General features: G+C 43.1%; 1 protein-coding gene across 1 annotated transcript in view; it reads left to right on the top strand.

Moving 5' to 3' along the window:
- Positions 1 to 26289, top strand: part of CREB3L2 (cAMP responsive element binding protein 3 like 2) — a 128272-nt gene that overhangs the window by 54927 nt on the left and 47056 nt on the right. The window contains exon 2 of the mRNA XM_055284149.2: positions 19254 to 19470. Coding sequence (XP_055140124.1) covers positions 19254 to 19470 — 217 coding nt within the window. The remainder of the gene's footprint in view (positions 1 to 19253; positions 19471 to 26289) is intronic.

Below are 26289 nucleotides of genomic sequence, written 5' to 3'. Positions count from 1 at the left end.
TTGTTTTATTCCAACTTTATAGAGTTGGAGAGTTGGAGGAAATGGAGAAGCTACGGGTAAGTTTTGGTTCCTACCATAATGTCCCCCTGGCTACTAGCAAGATGAAGCTTAGGCACTAGTTGAGAAAAAGTTTAATCGTGAATTGAGTTTCAGCATGGTGTAATACCAGCTTCAATAATGAACTAGTGAGCATGTTTTAGGTAGTCCTAGTAGGCTTTGAGCTGCAAGACAGCATGTGTGCATCTCCAGAATTTAGCACAATTGACTGACACATTATAAATTCTGAATATATCTTAGCTGAATAGAAGCCAAGGTGGTAGACACAAGAGCAAAGAGGCCTGGAGACAGGGAGTCATGGGAAAGCACTGTCTTGTGAGGTCCTCAGTATTAGATCCAGGTGAGGAATTGTTGAGGTCAGGTATGGAAGTACCTTGTTCAACCAGGGAGCCAGACAGAGCAGGAGGACTTGGTGGGGTAGCTGCAGAGTGGCAGGGCCCGAGGCTCCAGGCTAGTGAGGGAGCCAACTCAAATGAAGGTCAGGCCGGAGGAGGCCTGGCACAGTTATAAACCTCCTGCAAAGACAGGACAGGGGAAGGAAGTGGATGTAGAGGTGGATATTCCAGGCATGACACCAGCCAAGCCAGGCTGTGACTGGTCTTCAGTTAAGAAATGTGTCTTATATAAATGTGTCTACTTTGAGCATTTCAAAAATTCTTCTTCCTCCCTCCCCTCAGTTTTCCTGTAAAAGTTTCTTTAAAAAACTCAACTTGGTCTTGGCTAGACCATCAGGAATAAAGAGATTTACCTAAACTTAGGCCAAGGCAGAACAACTGACCTGTGATCTGGGAGCCCAGGTATGAAGTCACAGGCGCCATCTTAGTCTGACTTCCTTTTCTAAAGGAGTGAGCCAAGAGGGGCAAATGGCGGGATCAAGACACAGGTGTGGAGAGGCTCAGGGGAGCCCAGGAGGGCACAAGCCAGGGCCACACTCCCAGTTTGAGGCTGACTGAAAGTGTCACAGGTTCTCCAGCTCTCGTGTTTCTCTTCAGGATTCATTTTTCCTCCTCATGAATGTCTTCAGATAGTAGACACAGAGAAGCGAGGGTGTAGGTGAGGGAGTGGACAGAGATGTAGCCAGTCAGTGGGTATATTAATTTTCTCTTGCTACGGGTATTGATCGGGTGTGGCTGCCATAACAAAATACCGCAACTGGGTGCAGAAATGTATGTCTCATTATTCTGGAGGCTGGGAAGTCTGAGATCAGGGTGCCAGCATGGTTGGTTTCTGGTGAGGGCTCTCTTCCTGGCTTGTAAACAGCCACCTTCTTGCTATGTCCTTACTGGGTAGAGTGGAGGGAAGAGAGAGAGAGAGAGAGAGCGCTAGGGCTTCAACAGTTGGATTTTGGCAGGACTCAGTTCAATCCATAGCACTACACCTAACAAATTACCACAAACATAGTGGCTTAAAACAACCACATTTATTATCTCACATTTTCCATGGGTCAGGAGTCTGGGCATGGCTTAGCTTGGTCCTGTCCTCAGTGGCTCACCAACCTGCAGTTAGGTGTCAGCTGGAGCTGCAGTCTCATTTGAGGCTCAAGGTCCTCTTTCGGGATCATATGGTTGTAGACAGAATTCAGGGTTTTTTTTGTTGTTTTTTGTTTTTTCTGTGTTTGTACATCTTTAGTGGTTTGCCTCTTCCAGGCCAGCAGGAGGAAAATTTTTCTCATTTCTAGACCTTCTTTTAAAGGGGATCACCTTATTAGATCAGACCCACTCAGGATAATCTCCGTTTTGATGAACTCAGAGTCAACTGAATTGGGACCTTCATGACACCTACAAAATTGCCTTCACCATTGTAACCCGGCACTCACAGGACTGCCATCTGTCATAATCACATGTTGCACAGGCCACACTCAAGGGAAGGGGGTTATACCGAGCATGTTACAGCAGGGAGCAGGAATCTTGGGAGTCATCTTAGAATTTCAGCCTATTACAGTGGGCAGGAGGGAGTGTGTGGCCAGTGCCTGTTTATTCTTTCCATAAAAGCAGAGGGATTTAACAGACTGTAATTTGGGGGAGGGTGCATTTGGAGAGCAGGATCAAAAATATTATTTTAAGTATTTGTGGCTGGTGGCTCAAGTCATGAGAGAACAGAAACGGCCACTAAATACAATCTAAAGATAAAAGCTTAATTGTAGCGGCTCAGGGTGGAAATTTGGATTTATGAAAGAAAAAGCATTTCGATAGGGCAATGTGTTAGGAGTCATTTCGGAGCCCACCCTCATGAGGAGGCCGGTGAATAAAGAGGAGCTCCTTTTCAGCGTTTGAAGTTCTAATACAAAACCTGCGTGTTCACCTGTAGGTAGCCATGCTTGTTGGAGAAAGGCCCAGTTCTTCTTAGTCCAGATGGCTGTCAACACGGAGGGCAAAAATTAGAGAGCAGATTTCTGTCTATGTAACATTTAAAGTGTCAGAGGAAAAAGTATCTGTGATTTGGGTTATTATTGTCCTACAGAAGAGTCTGTCTTTTAGGTCTGTGCCTGCCAATGGGTTTGTTTGTTTGTTTTTTAACATGCATAAAATATAGAATATCTATCTTTTGGGCAGAAAATGCTGTCTCTAGTCAGTTGTCCTCCCTGGTTTTTGTTCCTTGAGGACTATTGAAATCAGTTCTCACTTAATTCAGTTAAACAGAGTCTGTTTTGAAAAAGCAAATGCTTTTTTCCTCCCATTGTAAACTAGAGGTCTTCGTTGTCAGAAATATAGATAAGAAGAATTAAAAAACCCTGTTAACACTACACAGAAGTGCATCAACATTTTGCTATAAGGCTGTGCATATATTTTTGTATTCTAGCACTTATAGATAATTTCTACTTTCAATTAAAGGTTATAAATTCGGCTGGGTGTGGTGGCTCACGCCTGTAATCCCAGCACTTTGGGAAGCCAAGGAGGGCGGATTACCTGAGGTCAGAAGCTCGAGACCAGCCTGGCCGACATGGTGAAACCCCATCTCTACTAAAAATACAAAAATTAGCCAGGCATGGTGGCACATGCCCATAAGCCCAGCTACTCAGGAGGCTGAGGCAGGAGAATTGCTTGAGCCCGAGGAACAGGTTGCAGTGAGTCGAGATCATGCCACTGCACTCCAGCCTGGCCGACAGAGCAAGACTCTGTCTCAAAAAAAAATAATAATAATAAAAAAATAAAAGTTATGAATTCTAAAATTATAAATTTGATTATACATTTATGAAATAGATAAAAATACATTGATATATAAAGTATGTAACAAATATATAAAGACAATTATAAATTAAGGAATTCAGTTTTCACAATATATTTTTCATTTAGATATATGATGTGGACATTTCTGTATATTAACAGATAGTTTTCTACAGTAGCAGTTTGTTTTCACAGCCACTTAGATATACCTTAATTTATTTAAATACTCTTATGTGGGCTATTTTAAATTTCACAGATTGATGGATCACAATTCAGGGATATCTACCTTTGATCAGTAAGCTGTTCTTTCTGATTGTGATCTTGTTGCCTTTACTCATTTGACCATTTGGTCTAATGTTCGTTGATTCAGTGCTTGCTGCTTGCAAAGGCAAAACTTGTGCTTTAGGTTTACTTTTTCCATGGTCGGTTCCCAAGGCTACACGCAGAGTTTAAAATACCTCTTTTGTGAACTAGAAGACCTAATAAACAAACCACTTTGTTGAGACTGGGAATATTAGCATTGGCACAATTTCTTAATTTTACTGCGCGTTTGCAGACATCATGAGGCAGAGAGGTGGTTCAGCTGCACCTTCGTTCCACACACGGACTCTGTGTACAGCTTTGTGAATTGCTATTTTTCTTTCCCTTTCCCTTCTAAATGGGCTCCTGGTGGCAAAAATCTGTTTAAACAAAGGTAAGCAAAAGATCAGTTTAAAGCCCAAACTTCAAAAGTTAGAGGTTTAACCTATTAGACACCCAGACTTTGCAAATGTGCAGAGTATTCAGATTAATGGGGAAAGGGGCGCTTGGATATTGGTGGGTCTTTAGACAGTGAAGCGAATACAATTTCATGCCAGAGACAGTCACAAAGAGAAGTTTTTGACACAGTGCTGCATTTTGCATGAATGCTGAAAACAGACCCATGGAAAGAACCTAAATCAACGTTATGGATCCCTCTTAGTTGTGTCTACATTTTGAAAGCTCCTTTTTTGACTTTTGGAAATACATGGCGGCATTTTGGGTTGTTGTTATAATGGGAAAGGGGGATGTTACCAGCACTGAGTGCCCAGGGGCCCTGGAATGTACAGGAAAATCCTGATTAATGAAGAATCATCTTATCGACAATATCAGCATGGCCTGGCTGAACCTCTCTAACCACTTCAGAAATTGTTAGTTTCTTCTGAGGAATAGGGCAGAAAACATGAAGCTATGACCCTGAATTTTTTTCCAGGCTTCCTAGAAATGGTCTAGTGCCATTTCCCTCCCCCGTTTCTCATGGAGGTTCTGCATAACTGAGGCTGGAAGATATGGGTAGATGGAAAGAGGTTTGGTTCAGGGGAAAGTAGTACAGTAGTTTTAAGTCTGATACTGCTCTCCATCTCTGCTTGGCCTCCACAAGTTGAGTCATTTTTTCTGATAAAGCCTGTCTGGTTGTTTGTCTCAGAGACCAGCTGTTGAAAGGGCAGAAATCACCCAGTACTGCCCAGCTGTTAGCTCAGCCATCCTCAAGGGAACCCATTCTTTGCCAAAGGAGTCTCAGAAAAGGCCAGAGAGGGGGAGTTGCAGGGAACATTGACTCAGGCTGAAGATTTATTTTCAGGCTGTTTTACTCCTTTAGGTGTGAGTGGAAGCAGAAGCTACCTACGTCATAGTTGGTCTCAGAATACCAGAGCTGCAGGGGGCCTGGGAGACTGCCTGGTCCCACCTCTTATTTTATTTCCTAAGAAAAGAGACCCAGAGCAGTTCAGTGACTTGTCCAAGGTCACAGAACCAAGTAGTGACAGAGCTAGGTCTAAAACCCAAGCGTTTTGATTCCAAACAAGGCATTCTTTCTGCTATGCCAGCAACTACCCCTTTGACTTCTTACTTCTGAATGAAGCTGTGCTGACTTTCTTTCTAGAATATCTCCCCCACCCCCGAGGCATTGCATCATTATTACATTCAAACCTTGTGTACTTTCTGATACCATTGACTTTATAGGTAACAGAAAATAAAACAATCTTTTGTGACTAGAAGGCAAATGTGTCCTATTCATGATCCAATAAGCAACTATCCACCATTGTTCAACCACGAACAAATATTCAGAAGCATTGCTCTACCTCGTCTTTTGGGAGAAAAATCCTCAAACTGTTTGGGAATAACTTTTAACATATGGTGGTTGCATGTGTTTTCCAGTAGGACTGCAGAATATCTCTGTTTGTTTGTTCTCATAATAACCTGCTGAGATCACTAGATTCTATTTATGGTCTTTCTTAGAAAGAGAATATTATGGCCTCATGTTTTGTTTTGTTTTGTTTTTCCTTCTTAGAAATTCTTCAACTCTACCAAGTTGAAGAACTGAAGCAAACCCCGTCTCTACTAAAAATACAAAAAATTAGCCAGGCGAGGTGGCGGGTGCCTGTAGTCCCAGCTACGTGGGAGGCTGAGGCAGGAGAATGGTGTGAACCTGGGAGGTGGAGCCTGCAGTGAGCCCAGATTGCGCCACTGCACTCCAGCCTGGGTGAAAGAGCAAGACTCCGTCCGTCTCAAAAAAAAAAAAAAAAAAAAAAAAAAAGAACCTGAACCTGAAGTTAAGGTACACTAAACCACTACCACTATCCCAAAAGAAGCAGAGTTTGATGTTTCCCTTTTCTATTCCAAAAGGTATGACAGGACTGTGGCTCAATGACAGGGGAGATCCGCCTGAGGGCAGAAGGATGTAGAGGGATACTTTTAGGAGAACCTGGACCCCATTTCCAGAGAAAGATTTGAGAACCTGAAAATATTCATCTGGTTTTCGTCAGTGCCACCAAAGCGGGGAACTTGATAGTGCAGTTCAGCTTTAAACAGTTCCTTCATAAAAGTTTGAATGAGAGGTTTGCCTAAAAATTATAATTGCTGGTTAAGATGGAAGGACACTAAAGAAGCTTATGGATGTGAGCACAGTGTGGCTGGTTATCTGTGGAGAAATTGCAGGGAATGAGAGAGATGCTTTGAGACTGGAGATATGGGCCTAGTTTTCCAAAAGGGGAAAGGAAGATCAATCAATCAATTATGAATTGATGAACTGAAAATGAGCCCCCTGGTAAGCAAATGGGCAAACTAGAATCTACCGAGTTCACTAAAGAAAAATGATGTTTTATGACCCTCATCATTTTTTATGGTGTTAATAGACTGATTAAGTCAGAGAAATACTTAATAATTTTGTCCCAGTTTTAGCGAGGCACGTAATACAAACAACAATAAAACAGCTAACATTTATTAAGCTCTTATTATTCAAAAGTAACTCTTGTAAATGAATAGAGAGACATCAAACTCTGCTTCTTTGGGGTAGTGGTTTAGTGTACCTTAACTTCAGGTTCTTCATTTAAAATACTGGAACTTGCCTTTCTGATCCCTCTTGTTTCTAGAAATGTGATTGGAATGAATAACCTGGCTGGGGCAAGCAATGTGGGATAACAGAAAGCCAACTGGGGCCCGTTACTTCCCACTGCTCCAGGATAGTCTGTCCTGAGCAGGCCTCAAAGCTCTTGGATTCTGGTAGCACTTAGAGATAGAAGAGGGTTCATTGCCTCAGCTGGTTGAGGTTCATGAGAGGAAGGAACATGCAGGAGCAGACAGCCAATGGCTGCTGCGCTCCCAGTAACTGCGGTTGCTAACTGGCTGGCCACGATGGAGATAAGAACTCTGTGGATGTCTGGGAAGTCACTTTCGTGTTCATAGCCTGCACCTGGTTTTCTTAGCCAGTTTTCACTTACCATAGCACCATCTTGTATCTGGATTAGACTTGTATCGATGAATTCATTTTTATCTTCACTACAGTTTTGAAAGGCAGATTGGATTTCTCATTTTCTAGTGGTGTAGAGAGAACGAGTGATTTGACCCAAGGTTATTGCTAGGATCTACAGAGCTGATGTAGACTATATGCCTTCTGTCTCATGAGTCCAGTGCATAACACAAGGGTTCCAAAGGCTAAGATCCCCTGGTATGTCTCAACACGTGTCATTCCAGAGAGGTGGGGCATACATGTGAGGTCTCACAGAGCAGGAGCCAAAGTGGCTAGAAGCCAGAACCTTCCTGGTCTCCCATTTGCTGACCTGTGGGATACCCTTAGCTCTTATCTTGGGGTGGAGGGGTACCTCCTGGCAGAGTCATGCCTGAGTATTTAAACAACACAAACAGTACTTTGTACCTCTCAAGCACTTTCCCTTTTCCCCAATGTGGCCCTCTAGGGATGAGATTATCTCAGTAATGCTTATGACATATTTGGCTCATAAATAAAGCATAGGTTTCTAGGAAGCATGCATACCATTCATTTTTTCCCACAAACTTCATCGCCTGTTAGTGTTTCATACCTGATGTTTTTGGCATTGGATCTTGACTTGGAGACGGAATTGTTCCATTGCAACATGCACGTTCTGTTCAGAGAATTCTGTGGGGGTCGTCTGTGGAACCCTTTTCAGTCACCCATTTGGTGATCTTTATGTCTGGTCATCGTTTCTCTTGTTAAAGAGTCTGTAGTATAGATTTCAGTTCTCAACTCTTTGATTTCATGTGCCATTTTGGACCTCAGTTTTCTCAAATTAGAGTGACCAGGTCAGGCCAGATGACATCCAGTGTTTTCTCAAGCTTCACTAGTCTGTGATTTGGAGCCTGCTGTAATCCAAATTTTTTCTGGAATGAATGGCAAAGTACCAGATTGTATTCTTTTAGGGTAAGATGCAAGAGTGTAGGAATAATAAATACCTTAGCTTGTGCCTTCACTGAAGGATATGAGGGAATGCCCTGGGTGTCCCCTGGTGAGGTAAAGACTGAAATGTTGGAGATGGAAAGTGTGTACTATGGGAGAGGGAATGGGGATGCCTTCTGTTTAAGAGAGTGGAAGATACCAGAGAGGAGAAGCTTATGACTGCAGAGAGGGCAAGAGACCTCATTAGAACAGTCTGACCAAAAAACCCTCCAAATTTCCATATATAATGAGCATGTAAAAGGGTTGAAAACTGCAAGTTGAAGGATAAGGGACAGAAGGAGGGATATCAACAACACCAATTAGGAAGAGTATCTAGAGAATTTAACTGGGTAGTAAGAAATTTAAATCTACTTTAACTCTCACTGTGGGGAATTTGGACATAGATTGAGTTATGTAGGAGGCTCTTAAGTGTGGGAGGGTTAAAAGCAAACATTTTTTGGCCTTGGCATGTGGGATAGATGAGGTGAAAAGCCCTGCTGGGCCTCCAGCACTGCCGTCCAATATTGCTGGGGTAGAGTCTAGACTCGGGGATAGAAGTGGAGAAAAGGGAGAGGGAAGAATTGGTGGTCCTGATGGTAGCTGCTCTCAGCATCCCAGTCTCTGTGGCTTCCCCACTATGGATGACGAGAACAGAATCACAGGTTCTATACTGCCTCAGCCTTGAACAGTTGACTTGATCATGGCTTTGATGGTCTTTCACTTGTTGGTGAGATTCAGCTTTCTGTTGTGGCAGAAGGAAGGGGCAAGAGGACTCGGGAATGGTTTGAGTTTCTTGAAGCATATCAGAGGACTTCTCTACCTGATACGGGTATTTCTGGAACAGCTCTGTCTGCTCTAAAAGGATCCTGAGGATTTCCTCCATTGACATGAGGAGATTGCCCTTCTCTCAGGCCCAAGTTACAATTCAAAAAGCATTTTTGGGGAACAATTAGAAATCTGAGCTCCAAGTTCTCTGTGTTAGTGATTGAGAGGCAGCAGGGACTATGCCGAATGTGCCTGGGAAGAGGGGAGCAAAAAAGGGTCCTGCCCTACTCCAGGCTGCCCCACTGTCTCCACCCTCGGGATAATTCTCCATCTTGTGAGGATCAGATACAGTCATGGTGTGCAAGTGTTTTGTCATATGTAAATACTATGCATTGAACATGGAAGGTGCTATTATTATTAAATTTTCTTCACATTATTTTTATTCCTGTTGGTACTTGTTGGATATTCTTGGGCCATGGAAGGACAGGCCCTACTAGGCTACAGGCTAATTTGGGTTCAGAAAGAATGAAGAAGTGCATTTTGGGAGTATTTGCAGCTATATGTGTAAATAAGCCAAGAAGTAGGCAGATTGAATTTTTGTGTGCTAGCTAATTCTGAATCTCGCAGCTCTCCTTTGTTATCAGGAGCCACCTGTGGGGTATTTCTCCCTTCATCTCATTAATTGATTTATTTGTAATGTGGGCAGATGCTCTTAAAATGAAACAGTGGATTTTTTTTTTCCACATCAAATTCTAATAACTGCTATAGGCCATTCAGGATTGGCATGCATTTGGGAAAGTGGATCATTACTTGTTTTAATAATGAAAAATTATGTAGTTTGAAAGGAATTAGTATGGTGCATGACCCTTGAAGCAAATATCATATGTAAAAATTCATTTTTACTTAATATATACATTAGGAATTAGTTTTAAAAAATAAACCATTTCTGGCTGGGCGCAGTGGCTCACACCTGTAATCCCAGCACTTTGGGTGGCCGAGGTGGGCGGATCACAAGGTCAGGAGTTTGAGACCAGCCTGACCAACATGGTGAAACCCCGTCTCTACTAAAAATACAAAAATTAGCCGGGCGTGGTGGCAGGAACCTGTAATCCCAGCTACTCAGGAGACTGAGGCAAGAGAATCGCTTGAACCCGGGAGGTGGAGGTTGCAGTGGGCTGAGCTCGCGCCACTGTATCCCAGCCTGGGCGACAGAGCGAGACTCTGTCTCAAAAAACAAACAAACAAAAAGCCCATTTCTGAGAGCAGTTTGAGGTTCAGAGCAAAATCGAACAGAAGGTACAAAGATTTCCCATATGCCCTCTGCCCCACACATTCATAGCCTCCCCCATTGTCAACATCTGCCATCATATTGGTAGACATGACGGTAGATACATTGACACATTGTTATCACTCAAAGTCCATAGTTCACATTAGGGTTCACTCTTGTACATTCTATAGATTTGGACAAATGTGTAAAGACGTGTCTCCACCATTATAGTATCCATGTCAGAATTCCACTGCCCTAAAAATCATCTGTGGTCCACCTGTTTATTCCTCCTTCTCCCAGGGTGACTCCTTTTACAAAATATTGAATATGCCCTACCAATGGATTTATCGTAGGTTTCCTTTAAATATCATCTCTCAATGCCTTTATTGCTTAATCTATTTCACATACTTCATTTACAAAAAAAAAGGTTCATCTGGATACCACCAAGCAAGGTGTATATATATTTATTTATTTTTTTTTTTATTTTGTTTTTGGTAATAAGGCTCTTTAAAATACAGCTTTTGTTACTGCTAGTGAAATTTCAGTAAAGCAAATATCATTTCAGAACAAAACACCCTCCCCAAAATAACCCCCACCGCAAACCTCCAAACCTCTGGTGTAATAAAGAGTTCCAAGCTCAGCCCCCATTTTTTAAAAATTAAATATGTAATGTACCTATATTTTTGTACTAGAAAAGAATTGGGTATCCTTGAAATTTCACTGTAATGGGGTTTGATTTGTGAGCCATTTTTTTTCTTGGGACTTTGACAAGGTCACCTTTTTCCTCCTGGTTGGCATCTGGCCCTTTTCTGTGTGTTGTGTGCAGGGTACTTGTGTGAGAGCCACTCAAGGTGCACTGGTTTTGAAGGCAGGTCCCTTCTCTCCCTGCAAGGGGAGGAGAGAGGGTGGCCTAGGGGATGCCAGGAGCCCAGGGCAGCTCCTCCCTGCCTGAGCAATACGGTCCAACTATGTTTTGCTGGAAGGAGGCCTTGGTTTCTAATGTGAATTTGAGGTGTGTCCTCTGAATCATTTATGGAGAGGATTGGCTTGCTCCTGCCACACTCCCTACTTCCATGGCTCCAGTCTTTGGGAGGCATTCTGTGCTCTAGGTAAGGCTCCTAGCCACGATTTTTAAGTACAAAGGCTTCTTTTCCTGCCTGCGGGAGAACTATCTTTTCAGCCAGAGACTGGCTGCAAGGCATCCCTGTTTCCCAGAGGGCAGGGCTGGGAATTGGATGCTTGGGGAGCTCAGATGGACCCAGGCAGGCCTTGGGCCTCTTGCTGCCAGCCCAGGTTCTGCTTTCTGAATCCTATTACCTGCCTTGCCCACCTGCTTCACTGCCCATGGGCTGGCATTACAGGGGCAAATCTAAACAAACCTGTGAGGCAGAAAGAGAGTGTTCTCTGTCCTCCTTTTCCCAAGTTGAAAAACCTTCTTAGCTCCATTTTATGTTGCCTGCAACATTTTAGAAAATGATAGGGTAGTAGAGCTGAATAGGTTGTTAGCAATGACTTATAAATATCCCTGTGTTATTACTACTTTCTCTGCTGGGAGGGTTTAACCCGGGATCCATGGAATCCCCCTGCCATCTGCAGACAGACTTCAGGGGCGGGTCAGCCTCCTGAAATGCTGGGCTGTGTTTGTGTGTATGTGGCTGTGAGCATTTCTCAGGCAAGACTGTCATTAGATTCCCAAAAGGAGCATTAGATTCTCAGGCAGGAGCATTCATTAGATTCCCAAAAGGGTCCAAGAGTTAAAAAAAGGTGACAAACTACTGATCAGGTTTAAGGCCCACCGCCATCCCCAGTACACATAACGCTCACACTCACACGCACACACACACAGAGGTTTACAGGTAAGGTAACTGAGTCTAGAAGAGGCAGACTGACCACCATTGAAGTGCAAGGCTGGGACTAGAACTCCTGTCCCTAACTGGCCCGGTGCAGCGCTCTTCTGTTATCCTGTGCACAAAAGAGGCCTGTTGGGCTGACTATGGGATGACAAAACTGCTTTAGAACACGCTCTACAAGTTATCTGGACAGTGGGGCACAGGACATACATTCTGGCTAACTCATTTTGCACCTTGGGACAATCGTGTCTTTATAAGACTGACCTTTATTCATCTTTCTGCCCATGCTCCCACTGTATTTGTTGAGTGGGCGAACCTCAGTGGAGAGTACTGTACAGAAGACAAGTTGGTAGCTTTATGCAGCCAGTTGTTTGAACTAAAGAATTATGAATCCTTCCTTTTCCTTCCACTTTGTTCCCCTTTCCTCACCCTCGTGACCTCCGATCTTAGGGCAGTTGTTAGTAGCAGGAGGTGGCCCAGATCATAAACCACTCCTTCCTTGCAAGCTACTTTGGCAGTTCATTAGTGACCTGAAAACTCAAAGCGTAAATGCTTCAGAGCCAAGGTAATTTTTTATAAAATAAGTAATTCTTATAAGGATAAAAATTTCTCCTAATTTATCTGATTTGTAAATTTGAATATACATTTTAAATGTTTGAAGGCACTTATTTATAACTGTTGGGAGATCTAGCCCTAATTTGGATTTATCTTCTATTTCGTTAGGATGTTATAGAATGATAGTAGATGCAAATGAGATAGTTGTTGAATGCAGCAACTATCTACGATCTATGATCTCTGATCTGGGCTAGGTCCAGAGAGAGGGGTGGGTAAACGGTTTACATCTGGGCGGTAGAGTTTGGAAGGCCTAGTGATAAGATATTTAAGTAACTTGGCAATGAAAGGAACATCAAAGAAAAGGAAAAATGTGTCAAATTAAGAGATACTTAAAGGGCGTTACTTGTTTAGGGAAATGAAAGATCAATTCAAGGTGTATCTGTCTAGGGATGACTTTCTAAAAGAAGTACATTTGTTCCCTCTTAGGTAGTTTCCTGATTGGTAAAGATGAAAATGAAAGCATATTCTAGGAAGAACAATGTGAGAAGCTGGTGTGTGCAAGTAGAAAATGCTAACATTTTATTATTTTAATTATGTTAGTTTTTTAAAAGAGCTTTTTAAAAGATTGCTATGCAGTGGAGTGTTAGGTGTATTACATGCATTATTTAGTTTAATTCTCATGACACCAGGCCGGAACTATTGTTAATTTCACTTTACCGGCATTATTGTTAACCTCATAAACCAAGGTTTGGAGTATGGAAATATCTGGCTCAGGCTTGCACAGCCAGGATGCAAATTTAGGGCTGACTGACTCCAAAGCTATATTGCCACAGTGCCATACTGTGACTATTAGGATTGGAATGAAGGTGTTGTGTTTATAAGAATAAAGGGAGACAAAACTTTATGGGATAGTTAGAGGATGTTTAATGCAGAATATTTAGATAATGGGGAGATAAAACCTGAAACAAATGGAGGAGATAAAACTTGACACAAATTTTTAAGAGAAGTTGTCATGTGTATTCTCTGAGCTGGGTGAAGAACATTTATATTGTGAGGCAGGGGTTCGATCCTGTTAGGATATTTCTTCCAACTCAGAGATTCTGTGATGTTGCTTGAACCCTTTGGCAGAAACATGCATTAAAGTCGAATAACCATCTCCATCCTTATTGCTGATGTATCATAGCAAGTGATACCAGGGGCCTCTCCTTCTAACAAACTCTTGGCATGTTTCTACAGGTTTAGTGCAGGAGACCATGTGTTCATAGCGGATGACCGTCTGTGAGCCTATCTTTATCTAGCTTTAGAGGCAGACGCAAATGAGGAAGCATGCTGTAGTAGAAAGTGCCTGGGATTTGGAACTGGCTGAACATGGGATGGAATGTCAGTTTTACCTTTCATCAGCTGTGCATCTCAAGGCAAAATAGCTAATTATCCTGAGCCCCAGTTTTCTCATCTGTAAATGGGGACATGTTTTCATTTTCTGAAAATCGAATATGTCAAGTACTGAGTCCATCAGACAAGTCTAGCACCTAATCCTGACATCATCATCCATGATCATCACCATCATGGTTTTACTCTTGTTAGAACCTCTCCATACAGTTGTATTGTGAGGCTCAAATATCTCTTTCCTAGGAGAAACAATAAGGAAAAAATTCAGTCAATTTGACTTGAGTACCCTAGTTCAAGGTCTCTCAGTAGGGGACAGAGATCTTGGACAGTGGACTAAAAGCCAACTTACAGGATTGTCATGAGTATTGAGTGAGGAAAAGGCTATGAAATTACAAATAAAGTTTGATTCAAATATTAGACAGAATGGTAAAATGTTATTATGCCATTGCCTTTGAAGGAATTAAACTAAAATCCTATAACCCTTGGGTTCACAGGGGTAGTACTTTGCTAAAGCGTTTGCAGGATCCAGAAAGTCTTCCTCTTTGAGGCTCACTTTGCTCCTTTCTCTGGTTTTTGGCCTTCGGGACCATAAGGCCCCTCTCCAACTGGCTGGCATTAAAGATGGGCCCACTCTGGCCCGATCCCGGCACCAGCAATGGGATGTTGACCTGTCTGCTCAGTCTTGGAGCCCACCGCTGCCACGGAGACCCAGCTGGAGCTAATTTGCTGGGCTGAGTCATAGCATCTGGTTGGAACCGGTTTCTTTTCCATCACAAGGATCTCCCTGAACCTACTGAGAGCTCACCACTTTGCTAAATTCCTGGGTGTGGGTGGGTGTTTAGGCACAGTTAGACTTCTGAGGAGGATCCTTTTCTAGAGGGGAGGTTATGATAATACACTTGATAACAACTGTGAATGCTTCAAAACTGTCTATCATTAGTGCTAAATGGTTTGTAACATGAGAATTACTGCATAATCCAAAGTAGGGGGAGTTCAGGGAAAGTTAGCAGAGTTAGAGAATGTTTATTATTGGTTATCCAGGGGATGTTCATGAAAACATTCATTAGTGCTGCTCAGAAGAAAGAAAACAGAGTGTCAGCAGAGCGCGCCAACCTGGGCAACTTCCATGGGAAAGCCTGGCCAATCAAAGACAGCCTTGCCTCGGGATAGAATGGGATTCCAGAGCTTTAGTGGCCAGCACAGCAGATCAGGACTTGACCTTGTAGTTCAGGGAACAAAACTGTGGCTTGGAAATGCAGGGACTGTGGGTTTACCTCTTGCATTTGCGTGTTACATTCTGTTATTTATTTTCTCTTTTTGTTACCTTAGTTTTGTCTTGAAAGGATCTCTGTCAAACAGTTGCAGAATAATCACCATCAGGCAACCAGGAGATTTGTCCTTGGGGAGCTACTTAGGCAATCAGATGCTGACTTAGATTATTGTATAATCAGGAAGTCTGGTTCTAATCTTAGCCTTGCCACTGTTCTGCTCCTTGCTGCCCAGAGTGTGGTCTGTGGAGTCACAGCATTACCTGGGTGCTGATTAAAAATGCAGAATCTCTGGCCTGCTTAGACCTGTGAATCAGAAGCGATGGCTTAGGAGCCCCAGGTAATTTATCTGCGCATAAAACTTTGAGCACTGACCTAAGTGGTAAACTCTGGTAGGGCATGGGCATTTTCTAGTTTCTTACTTATTATTTTGTATCCCCAGTGTCTGTCTGAAGTTTAACACACAGTAGCTGCAAAATCCTTGAATCTTCCTCTTACCTTGGGCATATTTGAACTAGGAGCTTTGTAAGCTTCTAGGGACTTAACTGTAAAGTGGCGTAGGGAGAGGACTGTTGAGTGGAAATGAAGCCAGTGATTGAGAAACTGAGGTGAGCGTAGAAGGACTGGTGGTGTGTTTTTGTTGTTGTTGTTTATTTTTTGTAGAGATGGGGTCTTGCCATGTTGCCCAGGCTGGCCCTGAACTCCTAGGCTCAAGCCATTTGCCTACCTCTGCCTCCCAAAGTGTGGGGATCACAGGTGTGAGCCACCGCACCTGGCCTAAGTGGTAGTTTTAATACAGATGTGTTTAACCTACTAGGTCAAAGTCTGTGAGGGTGGATCATCAAACTTGTATGTTTTTATTTATTTATGCCTTTTAACCACATTCTGAAAACAAAACTTATGTGTTTTTTAAAGTTCCCTTCATGTTAAGGAATATTTTTTACAATATTACATACAATAAAAATGTAAGAGTTCCTCAAGAGGAAATGGAGAAATACAATAGAATAGAATTCAGATGTTTAAATCAATGAAATAGGGCTACATGTATAAACATGAATAAACCTAAAAAAATTTTTTTGATAAAAGAAAATTGCAGAGGATATGTGAGATATGGTACCATTTACTTAACATTTTAAAGAATCCTATGTGTAATGGATACATGCATATGTAGTAAAAGGATAAAGACCTGGATGGGAAAGATAAACACTAAGTCTGGCTAATGGTTAACTTTGAGAGAGATGAAGGGAATGGATGGGAGCTTTAACAGTCCTTCATGTTTTATTTCTTGAGGAAAAGAAAGAAAAAGCAAAAAAAGATTACAGCAGCAACCATGTAAAAGTAAGATTTTTAAATTTTGTATTTAAATTTTTTAATTGTATTTATTTATTTATTTATTTATTTATTTATTTATTTATTTATTTTTAAGACAGAGTCTCACTCTGTTACCCAGGCTGGAGTGCAGTAGCATGATCTTGGCTCACTGCAACCTCTGCCTTCTAGGTTCTAGTGATTCTCCTGCCTCAGCCTCCTGAGTAGCTCGGACTATAGGTGTGCAGCACCATCCCCAGCTAAGTTTTGTATTTTTAGTAGAGATGGAGTTTCACCATGTTGGCCAGGCCAGCCTCGAACTCCTGACCTCAAGTGATCTGCCTTCCTCGGCCTCCCAAAGTTCTGGGATTACAGACATGAGCCACCAAGCAAGCCTGGCCAATTTTTTTTTTTTTTTTTTTTTTTTTTGAGACGGAGTCTCGCTCTGTCACCCAAGCTGGAGTGCAGCGTCGTGATCCTGGCTCACTGCAAGCTCCGCCTCCCAGGTTCACCCCATTCTGCTGCCTCAGCCTCCTGAGTAGCTGGGACTACAGGCGCCTGCCACCACACCTGGCTAATTTTTTGTATTTTTAGCAGAGATAGGGTTTCACCATGTTAGCCAGGATGGTCTCGATCTCCTGACCTCATGATCCACCCGTCTCAGCCTCCCAAAGTGCTGGGATTACAGGCGAGAGCCACCGCGCTTGGCCTTTTCTTTAAAGACAGGTTCTCACTCCATCGCCTGGGCTGGAGTGCAGTGGTACAATCATGGTTCACTATAGTCTTGACCTCCTGGGCTCAAGGAGTCCTCCTGCCTCACCCTCCTGAGTAGCTAGGACTAGAGGCGTGCACTACCATGCCTGGCTAATTTTTGTATTTTTTGTAGAGACTGTGTCTCACTATGTTGCCCAGGCTGGTTTAGAATTCCTGGGCTCAATGAGCCACCTTGCCCAGCCCAGTTTTTTGTTGTTGTTTTTTTAAAGGAATGACTACATAATTGTTCATGATATGTATAATCTTTCTGAATACTTACAATATTTCATTATGAAATGACTAACCCAAACTTCCCTGGTAATTGTGATTCTGGCAGTTGGCATGTGGCCTTAAATACTCCTAAGGACCTTCCAGTTTGAAATGTATTTGTACTCAGAGAGCTCTCTCCCTGACCCTCTCTCTTGTTCTCGTAGACAATCATGCCTGTTCGGATATGCCCAAGTTCTGTAGCTTCCCTGCATTCTGTCCTGATGAAATGCCGTGTCCCGTGTTTGTGATGTCAGTGAATTTCACTGTTCTAACTCTTTAGGGACCAAGCCTGCAGAGGCTTCCTCTCTGCTGTTCGCTTTTCTTCTTTATTAAAGGAAGCATCTTGTTCTACAACTACCCTGATCTTAGAGCTCCAGCTCTAGGGACTTCTCCCACCTTCCCTTCTGGTGTTCATTTTCGTAACGCCTTCATTGACACTTCAGTTTAGTGGTGAGACTTAGGTGTCCGTGTGAATCCCAAGAATTGTATTGCCTACCCCAAGCCTCATTATTTGCAATCATTCTCTTATTGCTGTGTCTGCTTTCTTAACTTCCTTTCTATACTAGAAGTGTCCCTAAAGTTTAATCAGTAAGGATGACACCCATTGGTCTATGATTCAGAGAATGTTAAGAAGGCAGAAATCTCTAATAGCTGGTGCCAAAGTGGGCTTTAAAATTTCATTTTATTGGCCGGGCACGGTGGCTCATGCCTGTAATCCCAGCACTTTGGGAGGCCAAGACAGGCGGATCACAAGGTCAGGAGATTGAGACCATCCTGGCTAACATGGTGAAAGCCTGTCTGTACTAAAAATACAAAAAAAATTAGCCAGGCATGGTGGTGGGTGCCTGTAGTCCCAGCTACTCGGGAGGCTGAGGCAGGAGAATGGTGTGAACCCCGGGGGGTGGAGCCTGCAGTGAGCCGAGATCGCGCCACTGCATTCCAGGCTGGGCGACAGCCAGACTCCGTCTCAAAAAAAAAAAAAAGGGAGAGTGGACGGAGCTGCAGCTCCTTTAGAGTGGGACAGTGTGACAGGGGATATGGGAATCCCAGGGAATTTATATGGGCTAGTCCTATATTATGTCCAAACGTGGTGGGGGCTGGAAAATTCATGGTAATAGAGATGAAGGCTGGGAGCATATTAAGGAAAAACCAGAGAGGAACAAAGTCCAGCCCATGGGGAGACTGGAGAGAAGCCACCTCTATTGTTTTTGAGCATGGGATGTTAGTGTGAACTGCACCTGTATGCTATAGAAATAGAGGATCGCTTATTTAAACAGACTGATATTATCAATGCAGAATGTGGTAGGCCACGACAGCAAGGACCCCCAGTGAATCATGCCCCCCGCACCATCCACACTCGTCTGCATTGTGACTCTGCCCTTCCTCTCATCAAGCAGTGGGAGTCTGTTTTCCTGCCCCACGGGTGTGAGCTGGCCTTGTCCTTTGCCTTGACCAAAAGAATGTGGAGGGTGTAATGGTACGTGATGTCTGGGGCCACTCAGCTTTGGTTTTTCTCCTTCATGGAAGATTTCTGCCATCATGGGAGGAAGCCCAGCCTGATCTTTCCTTTCCAGAAAGAGGCCCAGGTGTCCAGGGGTCCCAACCCAGCGCACTCCCAGCCAGCCTTCCCACTAATGTGCTGTGTCAGGGAACCCAGATGAAATCAGCCCACCCACCCAGCCCAACCCACTGAGGAGCGAGAAGTAATATATTAATATTATGGTTACCTTCAGCCACTAAACACTGGGGTGGTTTGCTACACAGCACGAGCTAACTGGACACTGTGTGTGAAGAAGGGACTTCGTATCAAGCAGTGGATGAGGTATTTGGTATGTGCGTAGGGTAACTATCACATCATGGTTAAGAGAAACTGAGTTCTTCCTCCTTTGTTTCTTGTAGCACTTCTCAGAACTTCTGGATGAGTTTTCCCAGAACGTCTTGGGTCAGCTCCTGAATGACCCTTTCCTCTCAGAGAAGAGTGTGTCAATGGAGGTGGAACCTTCCCCGACGTCCCCGGCGCCTCTCATCCAGGCTGAGCACAGCTACTCCCTGTGCGAGGAGCCTCGGGCCCAGTCGCCCTTCACCCACATTACCACCAGTGACAGCTTCAATGACGGTAAACTCAGAGGAGGAGGAAGACCTGGACCTTAGTGCCTTTGGTTCTGAGCTCTTGAGGGTGTGGAGTGTGTATTACATTAAAGAGGGTGTCAGCACCCTCGTTAGTGAGATACCTACAGTGTGTAAGGCCTTGTGCTTGGGCTGTGGGGAAAAGCAAAGAGGCACAGGACCCATTTCTCTGGGAACTTGCTGTAACTGAAGGATGGTCATTACTCTCTTTCACCCTGTGGCTTCAGCAGCAGAGCAGCCTTTTGCAAATCAGGCCAGCCTATCTGGCTGGTCATTCCTGCCAGTACAGTAAGTCCATTGTTTCAAGAGGTCATGCCATTTTTTTTTTTTTTTTTTCTGAGAAAGAACCATTCCTCTATAGAAGCTTCTTGGGCTTCCTCTTAACCCAATTCCATCATGTTCTATTGACCTCATGTCCCCCACCCCAGATCTTAGTGGACATTCCTAGACTTTCTTGTTGATTACCCTTTCATGCCCGTCATCAGTGCCATGAGTGTGGTATTTGTTGAAGGTCTAGTTTTTCTGGCCTTGGAGATGTTAAGATGTTTTGACCATTACTCTACAGCCCTTAATTGGTAAAAGCTGTATCTTGTTCCAAACTCTCCAAGGCATATATATCTTTTAAGTGTAATTTTCTTTTCTTTTCTTTCTTCTTCCTTTTCTCTCTCCCTTCCTCCTTCCCTTCCTCCCCTTCCTTTCCCTCCCTTCCTTCCTCCTTCCTTCCTTCTCTCTTTCTTTTCTTTCTTCTTTTTCTCTCTCCCTTCCTCCTTCCCTCCCTCTCGCTCCCTCCCTGCCTCCCTTCCCCTCCCACCCTTCCTTCCTTCCTTCCGTCCTTCCTTCCTTCCTCTTTCCTGTCCTGTCCTGTCCTCTCCTCTCCTCTCCTTTCCATTCCCTCCCTTCCTTCCTTCTTTCTTTATTTTCTCTCCTTCCTCCCTTTCCTTCCTTCTTCACTTCCTTCTTTCCTTCTTTCTTTTTTAGACAGGGTCTCGCTGTGTCATCCAGGCTAGAGTGCAGTGGTATGGTCTCAGCTCACTGTAGCCTTGACCTCCTGGGCTCTCATGTAGTCATTCAGCCTCAGCCTCCCAAGTAGCTGGGACTACAGGCATGTGCCACCATACCTGGCTAATTTTTTTATTTTTATTTTTTTGTAGAAATGGGGATCTTACTATGTTGCCTAGGCTGGTTTCGAACTCCTGGGCTGAAGTGGTCTTTCCTCCACAGCCTCCCCAAGTGCTAGGATGATAGGCATGAGCCACCATGTCCAGCTTTAAATTTAATTTTCTATGTTTTGTTTTCCTAGAGGGATAGCCAGCTATTTTAGTTCTTTAAATTTTAAAAACTCGATTTCCTATTCCCAGTCCAGCATATGCCTTCTTCTTTACAGGAGGATGACATGGTGAGGAATACTCACTAACTTGACCTTCTTGATGTTAGTGTTCACCTCTTGTTCTTATACCACTGTACATATGGCAGCATCTTTTGAAGGTGGCTGCACCTGTCAACCCATAATTTAGGGATTTGTCCTAACGCTGTCCCTCCCCTTGCCCCTCACCCCCCGACAAGCCCTGATGTGTGATGTTCCCCTCCCTGTGTCCATGTGTTCTCATTGTTCAACTCCCACTTATGAGTGAGAGCATGCGGGTCCTTTTCTGTTCCTGTGTTAGTTTGCTGAGGATGGTAGTTTCCAGCGTCATCCATGTCCCTGCAAAGGACGTGACCTCATTCTTTTTTTATGGCTGTATAGTATTCCATGGTGTACATTTGTTACATTTCCTTATTCCAGTCTATCATTGGTGGGCATTTGGGTTGGTTCCAAGTCTTTGCTATTGTAAATAGTGCTGCAATAAACATACATGTGCATGTGTCTTTATAGTAGAATGATTTATAATCCTTTGGGTATATACCCAGTAATGGGATTGCTGGGTCAAATGGTATTTCTGGTTCTAGATCCTTAAGGAATTGCCACTCTGTCTTCCACAATGGTTGAACTAATTTACACTCCCACCAACAGTGTAAAAATGTTCCTGTTTCTCTGCATCCTCACCAGCATCTGTTGTTTCCAGACTTTTTAATTATCGCCATTCTAAATGGCATGAGATGCCCTTTAATTGTGAGGCCAAAGCATTCACCATTCAGTTCCCCCAGCTGGGGCTTTGTTCTATTTATAGCTCTTAGGCTGTGACAGGCCATGCTGGTAATTTGCTGAGAACAGGTACAGTGGGTCAGATATATTTTGCAAAGGGTTTCAGATCCACAGTTCAGCTTTTTTGAAGTACCAGTGTCTCATCTGAGTAAAAGTCACTTTCCTAGGCCAGCAAAAGCACTTTTCTGAGACAACAAACACGGGATACTAGTCATTTAAGATGTGTGAAATCAGAGTGAGGCAGTGTGGGTGAGTGGATGGGGAACTTGTTCAGCAAAGCTTTGTCTGGATCTATTTTTCTGAGTTGTGTGGATGGGCAGATGTTTGGGAACAGAATTATTTTATTCATGTGAACCCCAGTTTGCATCCCCCTTAAGGTGGCAATCTGTAGGGTGGGGGAATCAATCCACAAGTATTCCTTCCAAATCCAAGTGCTCTGTTAGAGCAGATAACCACCCTGATGGAGAAGGATGGTTATTTTTAGGCAACATGTAAATATGTAGCATGTATAGACAGCTATATACATTACATTTTATATTCTTTATCTGCTCCATGGTGATAATAGCTTAAGCAAAACTAGGAGTCCTTTTGTTCAGTGATGGATGGGAAATTAATGTTTCATTATACCTGGGAAAGCCAGTGAGTCAGCTCTCCCTGTCCAATTGTACTTACATTAAATACAGTTCTTCTGCAGTTGCTTCTAAGTCTGGAAAAAGAGTGATGACACACAGTTAAGTGGAAACTCCCTCCTAATTTATTAGAGTTTTTCTTATTTTTTCTCCCTCTGCCTCCTGCTTCCTCTCTCTCCTTCTCCTTCCCACTAGAACTCTTATTTTTCCCTCTTCCTCCTTTGCCCTTTTCCTCCTAACTTTCCCTTCCTCCCTCCATCCTCCACCTGAACCCCAGGGCAACTAAAAAGGGCACATGCAGATGTTCTTATCCTATCATTCTATCACGGACTTCAGATGGACAGTGGACCCCTAAAACTGTATACAAAAATGTGGGCTATCTACATTTGTTAATTTTTTGAGAGTTATTAGATCATTTCTTAGATTCTCAAAAGAGTTTGTGACCAAAAAAAGTTAAAAATAACTGTTCTAAGATTCCACAGGAATCATCTGTCTCAGGGGGACTTTGTAGACTTCTGAAACACTAGAGCTAAGGAACTTCACGTGGCCCAGCAACCACAGGAGCCAACCCTAGAAATGTAGGTGCAGCCTTCAAAACCATCAGAAAGACATCCTACATCCGGCTCAGCCATTTCTCCCTGTGATTAAGGCTGTGAACCAGATGCTAAGGAGGGTTTTCTGTTCTACAAAAAAGGCAACAACAACAAGAAAACACCAAAAAAAAAGGAAGAAGGAGAAAGAAAAAAAACATGTAATGAGGTTAAGAGAGAAAAGCAGAAGCATCCCAGCAAAATATTTGTGATACTTTTATGCTTTGAGAAACAAAAGCTTATATTTGAATGACCAAGTCTTGTACCTCACCACATGGAGGTTGTCTTTATGAGTTACTATATTTCAGTCATGTTCCTTTGTGTAATTCAGTTGGGATGCTAGGTATGCATTTGCATTGTCCTTTAATTTTGGTGTTCTTCCTAAAGAAGAAAGTGTAATGCTGGATGAGGGCTGTTCAGAGAGAACCAGAGATGGCCCCTATCCTCTAAGGTGATACAAGAACAGAGCTAAAGATTATATAGACTATCAACAGACCTTAGCATAAAATAGGCTAATACGGAAGTGGTCTAATACTACCTTTGCATCACAAATGTAGTCAAGGGTGGAACAAAGCACCGTAACTATGGCTGTCCCAGGTCTACAGAGGGTGGGCCAGGAGCATGGATAAGAATGATCTTCCTCCTGATGAATTTAGTAGGGCTCTCGGTGTCAAGGGATGTCTGGGTAGGCTGGTTCACTATGGATACCTTAAATTTATGGAGCTGTGTTCTCAGGTGGGAATGAACACAGTAGTCTGTGAGGTAAAGGTGAGCAGATATTGCTGGAGCAAAGTCACATGGGGTTAAGTGGGACAGCCCGCAGGAGGAGGAGGGCAAGGACTAGGGTTTTATCTCTGCCTGATGGGAAGCAGGGACTGAGAAACATAGGATGACGTTTTTTGGAGCTTAGACGAAACACAGAAGATCTTATGGCTGCCATGTGAGAACAGGGAAGGTGTGCACAGATATAGTTATCCAGGGAGAAGTGGAAAGATATATAACATGATGGCAAAGAAAAAATGGGTTTTGAAATGATTTGATGAAACCTGCAGCAGGAAAAGCACAGGATCGAATATGCTGAGGAAGGGGCAGAGGTGAGTCAGAGATGACTTAGGTTTTTGCTTTGCAGTGTTGAAGAGATCTTGATGTTGATGACATGGTCCATAGAAGTGAGACTTGAAAATCACAGAAATGAGTTGCATTGTGGTGTCTTCATCACATGTAGTGTGAGCTGATGACAAGAACATCAGTGAATCATCGTAGAGTAGCTAGACTCAGGGGTAGAAGAGGAAGGTGTGTGTATCTACTGAGAGAGTCACCGGGTCCTCCGTCATGCACGGCCAAAGAGAGAACCTGACGGTGATTGGGGAGGACAGGCAGAGGAACAGTTGACCTCTTCCATCTGAAGCTTGGGTTTGTAATACACGCTATTTTGCTATTCCTCCGCTTTTTTGGTGTTACCTTTTACTTTTTTCTAAACAGATAAAAACAATAATGATGTTTCCCCTTTTTATTTTTTGAAAAAAGTAAAATAATGACTTCTCTGCCTAGCCATTGCAGTGCTAGATTAGTGTAAGAAAGCAATGTTCCCATTAATCCAGAGATTACAGTTACTTTGGATATTCATACATGAGAGTCATAACTTCTTCACGGAAGAAAAAAGATGTAGTAAATATTTTCTGTTCTTACTATTATCACCACCTCTTCATGCCGTTCAATACTGCAAGTTATTTCAGGGTTAAGTTACTCAGGACCGGGGCCAGGGGGAGATAGGCCTCTAACTTCCATTGGAGCATGTAGTGGGCTGTAGTTTAATATGATTCTGACACATTTAACTGAATTCTTGCCCCTTTCCCCAGCTTCCAGAGCCCAGCCATTATATTTTTCCTTCAAGAGATTTTTACATAAAAAAAATTGGTCAGGATTTGCCAACTCCTTTGAAAAATTTCAAAGGGCAAACAAATGAAATGCTAAAGGCTTTAGACGAGGCATATTTATTTAATTTATAAAATTTTCTTTTCACTTTAGATATGTTACATAAATAGTAAATGGATGTATGGTCAGCCCTCCCCGTACTTGGGTTTTGCATCCTATGAACACTGTATTTTCAATCCATGTTTATTTGAAAAAAATCTGCTTGTGAGTGGACCCGCATGGTTCAAACCTGTGTTGTTCAAGGGCCAACTGCGTATGTGTTTTTCTCATGTAAGTGGTAGTACGTCATCTGATTTCTCTTTTTAAGAATAAATGCCCATTCTCTCTATGTTCACATGTATATATATATATATATATATATATATATATAGTGTGTGTGTGTATATATATAGTGTGTGTGTATATATATATATTGTAAACCAAAAAGTATCTGATACAGGTCTCAATCAATTTAGGAGTTTATTTTGCCAAGGTTAAAGACATAGCCAGAACAAATAAACACAGAATCACAGAAAAAATCTGTGGTCTGTGCCTGTCTTCAAAGATGACTTTGAGGACTTCAGTATTTAAAGGAAAAGTGGCTGAATGGAAAAGAGGGAGGGTATGGTAATCCATATGTTGCAAGAGAGAAAAGGAGCAGGTAGGGGAACAGTCCATTATGCATTCATCCCATGCTCAGTAAATCAACACTTTTCATAAGATAAGATGAATGTTGAGCTGGGTGCTCATGACTGTGATTCCAGCACTTCGGGTCGCTGAGGCAGGAGGATTACTGGAGCCCAGGAGTTTGAGACCAGCCTGGGCAGCAACACAGTGAGACCTCATCTCTACAGAAAAAAAAAAAAAAAAGAAAAATTAGCTGGGTGGGGTGATGCATGCCTGTAGTCCCAACTTCTTGGGAGGCTGAGGCGGCAGGATTGCTTGGGCCTGGGAGGTCAAGGCCGCAGTGACAGAGCAAGAAAAGAAAAGCCGGGCGCGGTGGCTCACGCTTGTAATCCCAGCACTTTGGGAGGCCGAGGCGGGCGGATCATGAGGTCAGGAGATCAAGACCATGGTGAAACCCTGTCTCTACTAAAAAATAGAAAAAATTAGCCGGGCGTGGTGGCGGGCGCCTGTAGTCCCAGCTACTCGGAGAGGCTGAGGCAGGAGAATGGCGTGAACCCGGGAGGGGGAGCTTGCAGTGAGCTGAGATTGCGCCACTGCACTCCAGCCTGGGCGACAGAGCGAGACTCCGTCTCAAAAAAAAAGAAAAGAAAAAGGTGAACATAGAGTGCCTACCTGTGGAGATCTTTCATATATAACTGTGCTTAGGAATAAAAGGAAAGGCAGTTTCTTGGATGACTCGGCTTTCAGATTGATTTTTCCCTTCGGCATGGTGGATTGGGGTCGTGAATGTTTATTTTCCTTTCATTATATATCAAGATAATGCCAACTCCCAATTTAGGGTTTTTTTTTTTCTTTCCTAGGAATCAGTATCCATTCAATGCGCTTGTCTACGTGGCACATATGGA

This window comes from Symphalangus syndactylus, chromosome 6 (genome assembly GCF_028878055.3).
Source record: "Symphalangus syndactylus isolate Jambi chromosome 6, NHGRI_mSymSyn1-v2.1_pri, whole genome shotgun sequence".
NCBI classification, from domain to species: domain Eukaryota; kingdom Metazoa; phylum Chordata; class Mammalia; order Primates; family Hylobatidae; genus Symphalangus; species Symphalangus syndactylus.
The sequence above is the reverse complement of the archived record's forward strand: the minus strand, read 5'-3'. Positions and strand labels throughout refer to the sequence as shown.